This window comes from Chelonia mydas, chromosome 2 (assembly GCF_015237465.2).
Source record: "Chelonia mydas isolate rCheMyd1 chromosome 2, rCheMyd1.pri.v2, whole genome shotgun sequence".
NCBI lineage: Eukaryota > Metazoa > Chordata > Testudines > Cheloniidae > Chelonia > Chelonia mydas.
In genome coordinates, this window is record NC_057850.1 from 151,731,312 (window position 1) to 151,748,284 (window position 16,973).

Sequence of the window (16,973 nt, forward strand, 5' to 3'; positions counted from 1 at the left end):
TGAGGGAATTTTCCCATGTCTGTTACTCTAAAATAGTTGTTAATGTGGACTAGTGTTTATAGGCTACCTTGCATGTGTGTTGCAGTTCAATTATGGTAAGTCTATATGTAAAATAGGCAGCTGTATCTACATGTGTAGTTCTTACTTGTTTCTTGATAGTTGGGCTGAGAAATTCTGGTGCCATGCTACCATGACCAAATCATGTTGCATCACCATTGGAAGTTAGACAATAGGAGCAAAATAAGGCCATGGCCATTCCCATCCCATCCCATTATCATAGCATCTTGGCTATGAGGGAAAGGTAAAGTCCCTGCCGCTCTGTCCTTTCTGATTCTAGGAACGGCTGTTAGCTTTGAAGCGCAGCATGTCGTTTATGCAGGACATGGATTTTTCTCAGCAGGCAGCTCTTTTGGGTGATGAAGACACAGCTGTTGAGGAACCTGTTCCTGAAGTCGTTCCTGTACAAGTAGAGACTACCAAGAAATCCAAAAAGCCAAGTAAAGAAGTTATTAGGTAAAGGTCTTAATGGAAATGCATACTGCTTTGTGGCAGCTATTGTACTCTCGATCAATGCAGCAGGCCAGGCTTGGGTAAGGAGTAGGGTTTTGCAGTTTTGTGTTTGATACTTGAAGTAAAACAATGTTAACATGAAATTTGATCATGCAGTAGTTTCACAGCTTGATGATTCCAAATCTATAACAAACCACATTGCTTCTAAGGCTGAATATACCTCCCTCTGCAAACTAACCTGACATGGCTGTTGATGAATAGATAAATATTTTCTCCTCCTCTTTTACGTGCTCTAAAATTGAGATCTGACTTTATTTTAATGGTGGCTTAAAGCCTCTGTCACTTTTTATCATCACATTTCCCAAAAGTTCTTGAAGTTGCAGAAATAGTTCCTGTGAGTAATGTCAAACCTACTGAGAAATTTTGAACTTCAAGTTTTAAAGGATGACTGTTTTGACACCAACGTTATGAAATAGATGTTGCAAACAAAAGTCCAAAATTAGTAAATAGTACAGTTTTTTTGAAACTGAAGGTTTGTGTATCCCTTTAAACACGTTTTATGAGGGTTTTTTCTTTTCCCCTCTTGTTGTTTATAAGGGTCTTTTTATCAAAGGAAACAGTAAAACTAGCAGTTTTGTCAAATGAACAGAGTAAACACACTAGAAAAAATAGTAACTTTTTTGCAAATATTTTTCAGTTAAGGTAATCTTACCTATTATGATTAGTAACTATACTAGGTTCAAAATTTCCAGTCAACTATTGCTTTTTTTTCCAAGCTTATGGTGTCCCTTTAAATATAAAAAAATTTAGAATATAATCTGCCACAGCGATTTTTGGAACAGACCTGGTGATTGACAGCTCTGGTAATCATCGTTAGTGTCTAATGGAAGAAACAGGAGATTAATTTAGCAGTTCTGTCTGTGTGCGTTTGAGAGAGAGACAGAGGTGTGGGGTTGAAAATAGACCTCTTCAAATGTTTGAGTGTTTGCATTGACTGGAATTATTATACAGTAGAACCTCAGAGTTCTGAGCACCTGAGCTACGAACTGACCGATCAACCACACACCTCTTTTGGAACCAGAAGTATGCAATCAGGCAGCAGCCAAGACCAAAAAAAAGAAGCAAATTCAGTGCTGTACAGAACTGTGTTAAATGTAAATTACTAAAAAATAAAGGCAAAGTTTTAAAAAAAGATTTGACAAGGTAAGGAAACAGTTTTTGTGCTTGTTTCATTTAAATTAAGGTGGTTAAAAGCAGCATTTTTCTTCTGCCTAGTAAAGTTTCAAAGCTGTATTAAGTTAATGTTCAGTTGTAGACTTTTAAAAGAACTACCATAAAGTTTTGCTCAAAGTTATGAAAATTTCATAGTTATTAATAACCTCCATTCCCAAGGTGTTTGTAACTCTGAGGTTCTACTGTAGTGGGAGAGAGTTGTACAACAGTGTAAGTGCTAGTGCTTTCATTCATAAAACTGGTTTATTTTTCATGGGCTTCTTGATGGAATTGAGGAGAATAAACTGGAAGTAGAATTCTGTTAATGGGAATACAAACTCAACATTTACATACAAAATAAGGAGGAGCATCTTCATTTAGGTTTGTACAGTGCCCAGCACAATAGGGCCCAAATACTGATTAATTCTTACGGCCCCCATTACCATAGTATCTGAGGACTTCGTAGTCTTTAATTTACTTATTCTCAAAACACAGGCAGTCTATGGCAGAGCAGGGCATTGAGTCTCCCAGGTTCCAGGCTAATGCCTTGACTACTGGACCATCCTTCCTTTTGGTGCTCTACCAAAGTATAAACTCAGATAACTGAATTACTAGTCTCAAATTCCATCCAGGAGATCAAATTCTGAAGTGGTTTGCACCTTCTCCTGGTCCCCTCAATGTTTATATAACTCCCTTGGGCTTAATTACTTAGATTCACACTCATTTACCAACTTACATCTTGCACAACCTGAAGGGCTTGATCGTGTACCATTAAGGTCAGCAGGAGTTCTTCTGCAATGGGAGCAAAACCGGAACCTAAAGGTACATGTTTGTACAGCCATGACTCATGATAAAAAAGGGGAGAGGGAACCCTTTAGGTTTTTTCCAGTAGAATGTTGTGAAGTAAAATTTTTTAAAAAAATTTAAGTTACTTTGGAGTTTTTTAAGTTCCATTTTTCAAAAGTAATTTAAGCATTTAGAATCCTAAGTGCCTGAGTCACTTTTGAAAATGTCACTGATCAAGTTTCCTGAACAGAAGTGTAGAAATTTGACACACTCAACATTGGACGGAGTCGGAGAGACCTAAGCTTTTAATGTTTTTAAACTATTAGTTAATGGGATATAATATTATCATTAGGGCTATCAAGTGATTAAAAAGAATACAATATCAAGATAACAAAAGATAACAATAATAGAATACTATTTATATAAATATTTTTGGATGTTTTCCATTTTTTTCAAATATTGATTTCCGTTGCAACACAGGATACAAAGGATACTGTGCTCACTTTATATTTATTTTTTTATTAATATTTGCACTATAAAAATAAAAAAATAGAATTTTTCAGTTCACTCAGGACAAGTACTGAAGTGCAGTCTCTTTATCGTGAAATTTGAACCTACAAATGTAGAATTATGTGCAAAAAAACCCCTGCATTCAAACATAAAACAATTTAAAACTTTAGAATCTTCAAGCCCACTCAGTCCTACTTCTCGTTCAGCTAATCGCTGAGACAAACAAGTTTGTTTACATTTGCAGGGGATAATGCTGCCCGCTTCTTGTTTACAGTGTCACCTGAAAGTGAGAACAGGCATTCGCATGGCACTGTTGTAGCTGACATTGCAAGATATTTACGTGCCAGATGCACTAAAGATTCATATGTCGCTTCATCTTCAACCACCATTCCACAGGACAAGCGTCCGTGCTGATGATGGGTTCTGCTCAATAATGATCCAGTGCATGTTCATTTTCATCATCTGAGTTAGATGCCACTGGCAGAAGGTTGATGGTTTGTTTGGTTTTTTTCGTGGTGGTTTGGCTTCTGTAGTTTCCACATCGGAGTGTTGCTCTTTTAAGACTTCTGAAAGCCTTCTGAAAGCTCCACACCCCGTCCCAATCAGATTTTTGAAGGCACTTCAGACTCTTAAATCTTGGGTCAAATGCTGTAGCTAACTTTAGAAATCTCACATTGGTACCTTTGTAGCATTTTGTCAAATCTGCAGTGAATGTGTTCTTAAAACGAACAACATGTGCTGGGTCGTCGTCCGAAACTGCTATAAAAGGAAATATATGGCAGAATGTGGGTAAAACACAGAGGAGGAGACGTATAATTCTCCCCGAAGGAGTTCAGTCACAGATTTAATTAACGCATTATTTTTTCAATGAGTGTCATCAGCATGGAAGCCTGTCCTCTGGAATGGTGGCCAAAGCATAAAGGGGAATACGAATGTTTAGCATGTCTGGCACGTAAATACCTTGCAATGCTGGCTACAAAAGTGCCATGCGAACGTCTGTTCTCACTTTCAGGTGACATAAACAAGAAGTGGGCAGCATTATCTCCTATAAATGTAAACAAACTTGTTTCTCTTAGCTATTGGCTGAACAAGAAGTAGGACTGAGTGGACTTGTAAGGCTCTAAAGTTTTACACTGCTTTGTTTTTGAGTGCAGCAATGTAACCAAAAAATTTACATTTGTAAGTTGCACTTTCATGATAGAGATTGCACTACGGTACTTGCATGAGGGGAATTGAAAAATACTGTTTCTTTCTATCATTTTTACAGTTCAAACATTTGTAATAAAAATAAAGTGAGCACTGTACACTTTGTATTCTGTATTGTAATTGAAATCAATATAATTAAAAATGTAGAAAAACATCCAACATGTTTAATAAATTTCATTTGGTATTTTATTGTTTAACAGTGCGATTAAAATTGCAATTAATCGCGATTAATTTTTTTGAGTTAATCGCGTGAGTTAACTGCGATTAATGGACAGTCCTAATTATCAGACAATCAAGGATATTTTGCTCAATATCGTATGAACCTGTGAACTTTTGCATTTTTCTGTAAATGGGACTTCTGGAATATTTGCCTTTTATACATCCCATCTGAATGTGGGCCACTAGGTTTAAGGGATTCTGAACTGATGTAACTTGCATGCTGAGTGATTGGAAGGATCACAGAAGGGGAAAAAAGATTGGTGTAAGGAAATCTAACTGTGGATTTGATTTAAATCATGATTTAAATCTCTAGTCAGTCAGACTCGATTTAATCATGAATTTCTTCATAAAAGTACATTCTTGTTATAACCTTAATACATATTCTTCACAACTCAGAGATGTAGGTTTCATTTTTAGAAGGAACACACTATACATTTTTAAAGTGATTTATTTTGAAAACTTTTCAGATTAGTTTTACAGCTATATCAGAAAATGAATGATTGTTTGGTTTTTCATTTACCAAAGGTAATTGACCTAAAACAACAACATTATGTATTCTCGATTTTTTTCTTCAATCGCAAACATAATATTTTAACAAAACAAACATCTGAATTTTTGAATTTAGTTAAACATTCAAGTTTTTTAAAATCAGGTTTGTTTTTTTAAAAAATCTTTTAAACTAAAATATTTAAATGAAATATATTTTTTAAAAAAACAAATCGACTGTGTCAGCCAGGTTAACATGAGAAATTTAAAATACTGGCTTCTGCAGCTAACTCAATCGTCTTCACCTTCATTTTCCTGTTTGTTCATAATTTGGAAAAGAAAAACAAGCTTTCCTAGGTCCCAAACAGTTTCTCAATTTAGAATGAATTAGTCCAAAGGAAGAAAATACTCTTTCTACACCGGCAAAAGAAGATACTTCTGTTAAAAGTGAGATTATCACTTGAACAGTCTCTGAATCCAAGTGTTTAAGTGACTTCCACCAGTTCACTGGTGTGACTTTCTTTAAAACATTATCAGGCAACATATATTTCTTGAATGGTTCACCCTTAGCTCTGAAGTTTATTGTAGTTGGCATTATGGAGGGATGATTGCTGGATGTCCATGTCATAGCCAACTCCTCTTCAGCAGTTAAGGTTTGGCCCTATCAAGTATTGAGAATATTTGTAAGAAAATGAGCTGGAGATAGTGCTTGTCCCATTCATTTTTGTAATGCTTGTAATTTAACTCTGTCATTGCATATTTCTAGTTTTAAGACCTCACTCAGTTCCTTCCAAATTTCAACAGCGTCAGCAATAAAACAGCAATTTCCCTGCATTTTATTCAAAGCTACAGAAATAGGCTTCAGGGTACTCAGCATGTGGTCAACATTTCTCTTAAGCCCAGTGTTGAGAACTTTGGCTGTGACAGTGCCATCTATTTTTTTCGCCATTTTGTTCACAAACTGTCATCAGATTAGGCCAGATCTTGCTATAGTGCTCAAAACAGTCCACTATTGAGTTCCATCGCACGTCTTGTGGGAGAGTTTGCTTGGTTCCTCCCGCTTTTTTCAGAGCAGCTGCTACAAAGTGGTTGTTACGGAAGTATTTTGCAATTTCAACAACATTAGCCTTTCTTTCTGGAACACTGAAGTCTTTGGCTAGGTGGTGCACCAAATGAGCACTGCAACCATATGTTGTTAGCTTGGGACTCTTTACTCTCTCCTAAATTTCTTCACATCTTAGACACATTTGCAGCATTTTCTGTGACCAAGCTGCGTAATAGACATTTGACATTTTTTTCACAGTTTGTTAGAGCTTTTACTGCTACTTCTTGTAAGTATTCTGCTGTGTGTGCATTTCCTGATGTATCAATTGTTTCTGTGAGGAAGACATTCCCTTCTTCTGTTGTCTTCCTTACAGAAACAACTGATACATCAGGAAATGCACACACAGCACAAGCACGTACAACAGGATCATTGTGGACATTGCTCCACCCATCAAGACTCATGTTAACAACTTTACCCTCTAAACCTTTTGCACACTGCTCAATTTCTCTTTCATACACTTTATCCAGCAATTTGCCTGCGACATCTGCTCTGTTGGGTGAACTGTATCCTGGTTTTAATGACTGAACCATGTTAATGAAGTGTGGGTTCTCAATCATATGGAAAGGAGAGTAAGTTGCATAAACAAACTGGGCAATTTTTTCATCAATTACCTCTTTTTGTAATTTGCTGGTTCTTATCACAAACTTACCTTTTGGTGGTTTCTGGATGATGGAGATTTTTTTATTTTTATTTATTTATTTATTTTTGCTACAGGTGATAGACTGTGGCTATGTGGCATACAGGATGTGACTGAAACACTATCATTGGCAGATAACTCTGAAACTATAGAAAATGATGATCTTGAAGGTGGATAGTTTTCAGAATCCTGTATGTTGAGGATGGATTCTCCGAAACAAAATAAGTCAATGCAGTTATTTAATTATTATTACCACACTACTCCATTTAGTATTACTCATTGCATTCATTGACACTCAGTACTGCTGCAAAGGTGAAATTATAAAAGGAAGATCTGCCTATTTCAACTATTTATTTTTTATCACAACTGCATCTAAAATGATAGTACTATAGAGTAACAACTATATTTTTTGCTCAAACATGAGAATTCAAGAATAGTCCAGAAGGAAGACAGGCAGTCCTTAAGAAAAAAGTGTGAAATAAAAAAATTTATCAACCTGAAGATCCTGCATGTTCAGACATGTTCTTTTCATCATCTTCAACGCAGCTTTCTCTCGAGAAGGAACGCTTCTCATGATGTTGTTTCATTCGGGTAAACAGGCCTTGCATTTCTTTGTTGCTCTCTTTTCACTTTGCACACGTGCCTGGCTTGCCCACAGGTAGAGGAACTTCATTAAAGTATTCCCAAACTGGGTCTCTTACAGCCGGCTGCCATTATAGGTTTTTCCTTCTAGTGAGAGAATGGTATGGTAGATCTCAAATCAATGAATGCTACACTCAGAAAGACTTCTGGAATATGCTGCTGAAAGAAGTTACATTTTTGTTTCAACTGCCTGTCCCTTCCTTCTCACATTTATCTCCAGACTTCTTCTCCTTATCCAGATCTATTCTGTCCCCAACAGTCTTCTATTCATTGAACTTTTTGAAACTTTGGACTTTTAGAGAGAGGTAAGGGATTGACTCTGTGTATCCAAATTTACATAGGGACAATAGGGTTGAGGTCTGTTATTTCTCACCTCTACTTTTTATTTATTTATTTATAAACAAACAAACATTTTTGCTGTTAACAAGCATGTTCTCTCTGGAGACACAAATCCACAGTTTGAAAACTGCAAAACTAAGCATCTCTGGTATCTTCTAGACTGAGCACTGAGTCCCATTGGGTAGATAGAAAGATTAACCTAAATAATCTACACAGAAGCCCCTGGTACCTCATAAGGTTTTTTCCTCAAAAAGCATTTTATCAAAAAAATCCAATTTAAATTTAAAAAATTCAATTTTATTGATTTATTTGTTTTAAAAAATCATTTATTTTTATCCACCCTGAAATCTAATTTACACAGCACCTTACATAGCACCTGAGAAGTGGCTCATGGTGCCTAGTGACCTTATAATTCATAAGCCTCTTAGACCGAAAATTATTCTTTTAAAATGTATATAATACAGAGATGATGTGTTCTGTCTGTTCTTCCACAACATTCCCTTTCTATACTTTTTTGCATTTATGTATGAAGTAGCTCAAACTGTGTGTCCTGTTCCATTAATGTATGGTTTGTGATTCCATTTGTATTTAGCTGCTTGTAGCTATTTTAGTTAAAAGGGTTCAACTGAAAAGTAAAGTTTAAAATTCACACTTGCCATCAGAAACAAGAATGTGTGATGGATGTTGATTAATATGAAACATTAGATGTTTCACTTGTTCGTAGTAATATAGAAATGACTAAAATCGTGAAGGAAGTTGGTTTTTTGTCTACTCAGTTGTCGTTTCAGTACTTCAAAGTTATGGTAGGACTTTTATCACGTGTGAGACTTAAACATATAGACAAATTGACGCTACGAAGAAGAGTGGATTTTTAAAATGTTGGTACTACTTAGCTAGCAGTCACAAAACTCAATTTGCTATTGTTTTGAAAATGGGTTTGGTTCTATTTTTATTTGAACAACTTGTACTTTGTTTTAGTTGCATATTTGAACCTGAAGGAAATGCATGCAGTCTAACAGACAGCACTGCTGAAGAACATGTCCTGGCCTTGGTGGAGCATGCAGCAGATGAAGCTCGAGACCGGATCAACAGATATCTACCAAACAGCAAGGTCTACAACATGGTCAAGTCTACCATTTTATATAGTGTCTGACTTGTAAATATTTGTCACATCACGGGAAATAAGTTCTATGGATATTACTTATATTTCTGGAGTGTCATGAAGTCTATGGCGGGTCAAATTCATCTTTTATGGAAGGCCAATAAAAGGACTGTATTACTTAAGTCCCATTTAAGCCATTTAATTAGGGGTTCAGTGTCTCTTAAGACTAAACTCGATAAGTTTCTGGAGGAGATGTATGATGGGATAATATGATTTTGGCAATTAATTGATCTTTAAATATTCATGGTAAATAGGCCCAATGGCCTGTTAGATGGGGTGGGATCTGAGTTACTACAGAGAATTCTTTCCTGGGTATCTGGCTGGTAAATCTTGCCCATATGTTCAAGGTTCAGCTGATCGCCATATTTGGGGTCGGGAAGGAATTTTCCTCCAGGGCAGATTGAAAGAGGCCCTGGAGGTTTTTTGCCTTCCTCTGTAGCATGGGGCACGGTCACTTGCTGGAGGATTCTCTGCTCCTTGAAGTCTTCAAACCATGATTTGAGGACTTCAATAGCTCAGACATAGGTGAGAGGTTTATCGCAGGAGTGGGTGGGTGAGATTCTGTGGCCTGCATTGTGCAGGAGGTCAGACTAGATGATCATAATGGTCCCTTCTGACTTTAATATCTATGAATCTTAAGTGGCATGTAGGTCTCATGTCAGAGCTCTGCGGAATTTCACCAGGAGAAAATAGTCAGATAGTTAGGTTAGCTGCCTTGGAGTCCTTGCCCTTAGAGATGACTGTGACAGAGTGGCAGGATTCTCTTCTTGTTTACCACGTTAACAGGTAGCTGGTGGTAAATTTGCATTTGTATGTATTTGAGGGTTATTAGGAATTCTTTTCCCCCTTTGGAGTTCATCTTTACATTTTCCTGACTTCCTACTTTAGGTAGAGATCCCAGTGCGCTGCCCCCCAACTCTTTTTGGTTCTCTAGTTGCTGACTACTGCTCACCACACATAACGCATCTTGAGTGATGCTACATAAAGAAGACAGATACCCTGCCATCTGCACCTGGGTGTTGGTGAGCCTGGGGCACTAACAGCAGGCTAAACTGTCTTGAACATGGCTCCAGAGAAGGTTCAGTTATAACATAGATGTGGATACATGGGTACCCTTACAGGCTGCATAGTTGTCAACTACATCATTTAGGGGGGGTCTCCTTTATTAGCTGCCACTAAGGCCAGCATAAATGGTGAGCCCAGCTTTGTGACCTTGCCAAGTTTCCACAGCCATCGATGGTGGAGTAGGTGTGACAAGCTGTTTTGGGGGGGGCTGTACTATTCAAGGTTGTGCTGTGAGTTGTGTGGGTGCTGTAGGAAATAGCAACTTGGGGAAATTTTGAAGACTGCAGGACTCTCTGCTTATAGCAGAGTCCTGAGTAGCTCCAGTCCTCCATTGAGGCAGACATTGAGGTTTACAGAAACTGTTTAATTTTATCATGTGCAGACTTAACATTGTAATGAAGCTTCATTTTCATTTTCCGTTCCACACCCCCATCTCTTATGTGTCGTAGGATGGCAGGAGTTCCTAGAGACTGCTTTAGCTGAAAAGGCCCAGGATGCATGTGCATTCCCCATCCCCTGTCCCAGTCCGTCTTGCTCCTCTGCATTTGGTGGTCATTGCAAGGGAAAGGTTTGCTGGAGAGCTTGGATGGCGGGGATCAGGGCATAACTGGCAACTTTAACTGCTTACTTTCCTGCATCTTACCTCCCTGACTGTTAAGAGGAATTGCAGTAAGCACAGTTGATTCAGCAAGGGGGGCGGGGAAGGAGAGAAGCTTTAGTTTCCTACTGGACCTTCTGCTTCATTGTGTCACTAGGAGGGCATACTGGGAATTGAGGCTCTTCTGGAAGCTTCCAAACAGACCTTTGAAAGCCACATGCAGCAGCAGTCGTGTGTGAAACAGCCAGTTGCCAAACTCTGAAGAGGGCTAGTTGATGCAGAATGTAACCAGCTCACAAGAAGAGGGGATGAGCTTGTGGAGAAGGAGTAAATTGCTCCATATGTGCAGCTTTTAAGGCCCTAGTACAGACCCGGTGGCTGTAGCCAGTGATGGCCCGCCCTCAAACCCTCTCTTGGTGTTGGTTGCTGCTCTTTTGTGATCTGGAGGTATTGCATTCTTGTGCATTCCCCCTTCCAGATGTGCATCACCCATTTTATTGTGTGTAATATGGAGTTTAATAAACTATTTAGAAATAATTTTCTCTTTGGCACTTCTTAAGAGAAGTGTCAAGTGCTTTAAGAAAGAAAATCATGAACTAGAAAGAGAGGGATATTTAATGTGAGATTTAAAGTAATAGCAGCAGGTAAGTTCCAAGTAGAAGAATGAAAGAGCACCCGTCCCTCAGATATTGGGAAGAGGCAGCTTTTTGGCCTTTTGGCTCAGATCGAGCGTAGTACTTTAATTTCTGCTTTACTCTGTTATCAGAATGTGGTGGTGTCTCTGCAAATCCTATTTCAGTCCTCTTCCTGATCATAGCTTGTCTTTAGACAGTCAGACATGTGCGATCAAGTAGTCCTCATCCTCTGATTAGAGTTTTTTTTCCTGAGGGCTTGATATAGCACCCATTGAAGTAATTGAAAGTTTGCTGTTTCCTTTAACCGAAGGAGAACTAAAGTCCTAAATTTACAGGGCGGGTAGACTTAGAGACACAAGATGAATTAGTTCATCTGATTCCTGTGATTCTGTAGAGGCTGGGTGAAGTGAGTGGCAAGGGAGCAGGAAGATGTAATGTCCCAGATACAGGATGGAGCAAGTGTTGGAAAGATGTGAAAACAAGCAGTTCACACTGGGTTGGAAATGGATGTGATGGAGGATGGGCACGATGGTCGCTTTTACTGGAACAAAGAGCAGTCTAGCCTTGGCAGCATGGACATGACAGCATGGGGTGAAATCTTGGCTCCTGTGGAGTCATTAGTGAAACTCCCATTGACTGCAGTTGGGCTAGGATTTCACTCTTACACTTCAAAGAGCAGGGATTTAGAAAGCTCATGAAGGAGGGAGTTACATTCTCTTGCTGACAGTTAAAAATCCTTATTGTTAGAAAATGGAACAAATGAAACTGAGGTCCAGAATTAATATGGGATTTCCTGCATGGGGAGCAAGTTTTAGGTCTGAGTTAAGAGTAAGAAGTCAGATAAGGGACAAAGGATCATTTGTTCCAAAGGAAGTCTTCAATCTTTGAAGCATTCATTAGAAGGAAATTACTGTACAGCCAGGACTCTACATTCCTTTTTACTGAAAAAGGACTATAGAAGTGCAGTATAAGAGAAGTCAAGGTCAGCTAGGAAATTTTTTCAAAGAAGCCTGTGTAAACTAAAATCTTGGTGTTTTAAATTTGGATTATTTTGAGCTATAACTGTGACTATAAGGGCCACTCCTTTATCCATATACTTCTATTTACAGATGGGTTATCTGAAAAAGAATGGAGATGGATCTTTATTATTCAGTGTGGTTAATTCATCAGATCCGGAAGCAGAAGGTAAGTGTTTTTGTTCTTTTAACGGTGTATTTCTAATAACTATGGTGTAACAGGGTAGCTGGCCTCTCAAATGAAACAGGGTCCAGCTCTTTCCTGTTTCAGTCCAGGTGCACCCTAGTTTGGTGCAATGAGAAGGGCAGAGCTGCCTTTGAGCGTTATAAATGAGATACAGCCCAAAGGCTGGGGAGAGTTCAGAATCCAGGGTCCAGAAACGGGGAGAGAGCTCAGAAGAGCAGAGCTGGATTGAGAGCTTCAGGAAAGGGAAGCTCCAGAAGGAGGGAGCTGTGAGAGTTTGCTAGTGAGCAGTGGAGCCAGATCAGGCTGCTGGTGAAAGCAGGAGGCAGGAAGGCATTCGGGGAGTCATCTGCTAACTTTCCCTAGACAGAGAGCTGAGGCCAGAGAGGGCTGAAGGCTGAGAGCAACAGAGGGAGATGCCTCCTGCCTCTGTGAGCTGGAGAGATGAAGCCAGAGAGGGGTGACAGCTGGGGAATGATGGAGGGGTGAGCTCACTGATGTCTCCAGGCAAGAGCTGGAACCATACGTGGGAAGGAAACAGGGTGGAGAAGTACCACAGCTAGAGGGGCTGAGATGAGGCACGGTGAGAGATGCTGGAATTATTCCTGACTGGTGAGCCATGGTGAGTGACACTGGAGTGTACCTGAGGGGTGAGGTGTGGTGAGAGAGGCTAAAGCTTTACTTGGTGTGTTGATGGACTGTTGGGACTTAAGAGTGAATCTACTGTTTGGACTGTGCTGGGGAAATCTGGATTTTAGTTTTGGGACTTAGTCCTGGTCTGCACTTAAAAGTTGAATGGCATAGCTACGTTAGTCTGTGACTTAGTTCATCTTTCCTCATTGTAATTATTACAAAAAATTCTACATTTTACAGTTGCTTACAGTAGTTTGATGGGTTATAAAATCTAATATTGACCATATGTTGTTGTACATCTTTGTGACACTGTAAAGGAGAATGCCATTGTCCGGTAGTGCTGGAATGACAGAAGACACTGAATGTGGTTTAATTAGGCTGTAGCTTTATTCCTAAGTATCTGGGAGTACCCAGCAGATAGAATTGTACAGTGCAGGTAATTCCATAATCATTTACATATACCCAGGAGGTTGCTGGCAGGCCCTCCTCCTCTCTCCCCGCCCCCCTTACTGATCCTGGTCCCCAGCCAAGCTACTGCTGGGACCTTGCCCCTACACTCCAAATGAGGATTAAGTATAAGATAGGGGGTTTCCCTGCCATACCAATCATAGGAGTCCTGAACTCCCCCCACCACCTTTTCTGTTCTTTTAAAGAATACCTCCTTTAAATCCTTTCCCACTCCATGCTATCTGATCACCATATCCATACCCTATGGAGTACCTGCATTGGACTCCTGCCCCAGGCTTACATAATAAGTTGCGCCTAACGTTTTGATTTTTGCCCACTAAACCCCCAGCCTGCGGTGACGAAGGTAAAAAAACCCACCTCACCTTGGCCAATCTGGTGGTGAGGGAAAAATTCCTGCCCAGCCCTCTTCCACCCCCTCTTTGAAAAAGGATCAACTAGCAATTGCCCACAGTGGATTATGATAACTACTTCTGAGGGCAGGAGGATGGGTGCTGCTCAGCCTGGTCCAAGTAAAAGAGGACTTTTATTGCACAGATGTGGGCATAAATATCCACCCTCCAAGTGACTGGAATAGATGGGGAGGATGGGTTAGGGTACCCAGGCTGATGTGGTATGGAGCTGTTGTAGCTGGTAGCTCTGGTAAATCTCTAGTCCTTAAAGGGGCAGCACGTCTCTGACAAGTCAGACAAATGTCCCAATCTCTTAATCTGAAGTGAGGTCATTGTAAGTATAATAATGTGTTTTTCATGAAGTATGGAAACAGTGCACATTTATTAAAATAGTCCGCACAAGAGATGTTGGAGTAGTTTTTATGCAACTTTAGCAGAAAGTAAAGTCCACATAATCACAGTTACAATTTGTACATTAATTTAGGATTCTTCTTTTTTCATTGTAGCCTTGTTCTCTATAAACATATTACTGTTTACATGATTCATTCTACAGGTTCTATTTTTTTTGGACGCATGCAAAACTTGAAGCATGATGTAATACCTTGCTGTTACAGCTCTTGTGGCAAGAGGAAGTGTTAAAATGATACTGTGCACTTAAAAAAACCCAATAAAACAAAACAAACTTCTGGTTAAAAGATTAAAATTTAGCTATAGTGAATTGAATGTATTTGAAAATTAGAACAAGAACTTGGATTGTCGTGGCTGTACTTCATGCATATCATTTAATATTATGTTTTACTTTTATTTAGCTTTGTGGCATCTTCCATCATTGTGACAAGTATCCAAATACTCAATAAGATTATTTAATCTTAATTCCATAAGTAGGAACATACGAAATTTATACTAAGATATTTTGAAAAGATCGTTAAATGTATAATATGAATTTTTTTATTTAATCAAATTATTATAGAGGAAGAAACTCACCCAGTGGATCTGAGTTCTTTGTCAAGCAAATTATTACCTGGCTTCACTACACTAGGCTTTAAAGATGAACGAAGAAACAAAGGTAAATGTGTAGAAAGAAAATAGCTTAACTTTAGAGTAAGTGCTTGATCAAACTATAGAAAGCAAATAATTCCCGATTATTTCTGTCTCCAAATTTCTGGTACAGTTAGCTATTTTTAGAAATTATAGTATTTGCATTTGCAACTGAATACAAATGTTAATTATCAAAACAAAAAGCAAACTTAATGAAAATAGCAGTATTAAAATGCTATGTTGATTTCATTATTGTTCAGTTGACTGTAACCTCTGCAATAGAAATTTGTTTCTAAAGCTGCATACGTTTGGATGCTTTCTTGGAGTTAAAAAATAACTTTTTCTTCTTCAAGTAGTGTCCCTATGGGTGGTCCACTATAGGTGTCTGTATCCCTGCACTGCTGATCAGATAACTTTGGTAGCACAGGGTATATCCCTGCAATCATGTCATACCCGTTCACTATCAAGTGAGGGATCAGATAGTGAGATAGATGCAGTTTAACAGTACTCCTCTCGAGCTCCATATGGGACCCACGATCAACAGTGTTCGGGAATGTACCAGCAGATGGCACCACCACTATCTTGGTATGGCCACCCCTGGGCACCTCCACAGGCCATATGCCACCGCAATGGCCATACTGGGACCCCTGGGTGGCACAATAGCCTGCCTCACAAGCGTCAAGCATCACCTGACAACCCCCCAGGCACGCCCCCTCATCTGCAGCATCAAGGGCCTTAGCGCCTTGAGAAACTGAGGAGCAAGAAGAGGACACAGAGGATGAGAACACTTGAAGCCATATCTTCCTCTTCCCTGGACGAAGAGGTCATGCTTTCACCACCATCCATGGCAGACTGTTTCTTCCTGTTACAGGAGCTGGTGAAAAGTGTAGTGGATACCCTCCACATACCATTTGAGAAGGTCAGGTCAAAGACATGCATCACCAGCTCATCAACATACTCCACTCTTAGCCCTACTTGAAAATTGCCCTCCCAATCAACGAAGCGATCTTAGACCCGGCTAAAACGATGTGGCAAACCCCAGCATCTGTAGCCCCAGCGTACAAAAGGGCAGACAAGAAATATTATGTCCCCACAAAGGAATCAGAGTTACTTTTTTCTCCTACCCACCATCCAGTTCCATCGTGGTAGATGCTCTAAACTGTCATGGCTGACATCATCATTCCAGGGCAACACCCTATGACAGGAGTGGCCAACCTGAGCCTGAGAAGGAGCCAGAATTTACCAATGTACATTGCCAGAAAGCCACAGTATTCAGTATACAGCAGCCCCCCATCAGCCCTGCCAATCAGCGCCTCCCTCTCCCTCCCTGCACCTCCCGATCAGCTGTTTTGTGGCGTGCAGGAGGCTCTGGGAGGGGAGGCGGAGGAGCGAGGGCACAGCAGGCTCAGGGGAGGGGGCGGGAAGGGGTGGAGTGGGGGCAGGGCCTATGGCAGAGCCAGGGGTTGAGCAGTGAGCTCCCCCCGGCATATTGGAAAGTTGGTGCCTGTAGCTCCAGCCCCAGAGTCAGTGCCTGTACAAGGAGCCACATAGACTTCTGAAGAGCCGCATGTGGCTCCGGAGCCACAGGTTGGCCATTCCTGCCCTATGACAGAGACTGGAAGCACCTTGATCTCTTTGATAGGAAGGCGTATTCCTCATTTATCTTACAATTTCATATTGCCAGTTACCAGACACTCAGGACAAAATATGACTACATGGATTACAATAAATTACATGACTTTATTGACAAGTTGCTGGAGAGTTCTCAGGAATCCTTTTAAGGCCATCATTCAGGAGGGAAAACTGGTGACAAAAACATGGTTGCAGTCGGCCCTTGATACCACCAGCACAGCTGCCAGATCCATCTCCATGGCTGGGGTGAGGAGACTGGTGTCATGGTTCAACCTGTCGGGATTCCCAAAGGAGGTGCAGACGACAGTGGAGGACATCCCTTTTGAGGGTGTGAAACTCTTCTCTGAGAAGACTGACTCCTTTCTTCACATCTTGAAGGATTCCAGGGCCACCCTCAGGTCACTGGGAATCTACACACCAGGGCAAAAGAGATGTTTTAGCCCCCAATCCCAACAGAGGCCCTATTTGTCTCATTTCCCATCACAGCGCCACTATGAGCAC

The 16,973-nt window shown here is 40.1% G+C and overlaps 1 protein-coding gene across 6 annotated transcripts in view; it reads left to right on the forward strand.

The window, feature by feature from the left end:
* Positions 1–16,973, forward strand: part of BRD9 (bromodomain containing 9) — a 56,245-nt gene that overhangs the window by 16,784 nt on the left and 22,488 nt on the right. The window contains exons 7-10 of one of the 6 annotated variants that reach the window (XM_037889860.2): positions 338–513; positions 8,631–8,775; positions 12,222–12,297; positions 14,773–14,868. In XM_037889860.2, coding sequence (XP_037745788.1) covers positions 338–513; positions 8,631–8,775; positions 12,222–12,297; positions 14,773–14,868 — 493 coding nt within the window. The remainder of the gene's footprint in view (positions 1–337; positions 514–8,630; positions 8,776–12,221; positions 12,298–14,772; positions 14,869–16,973) is intronic. The other 5 variants (XM_037889861.2, XM_037889863.2, XM_037889866.2 and 2 more) reach the window with 5 other exon arrangements.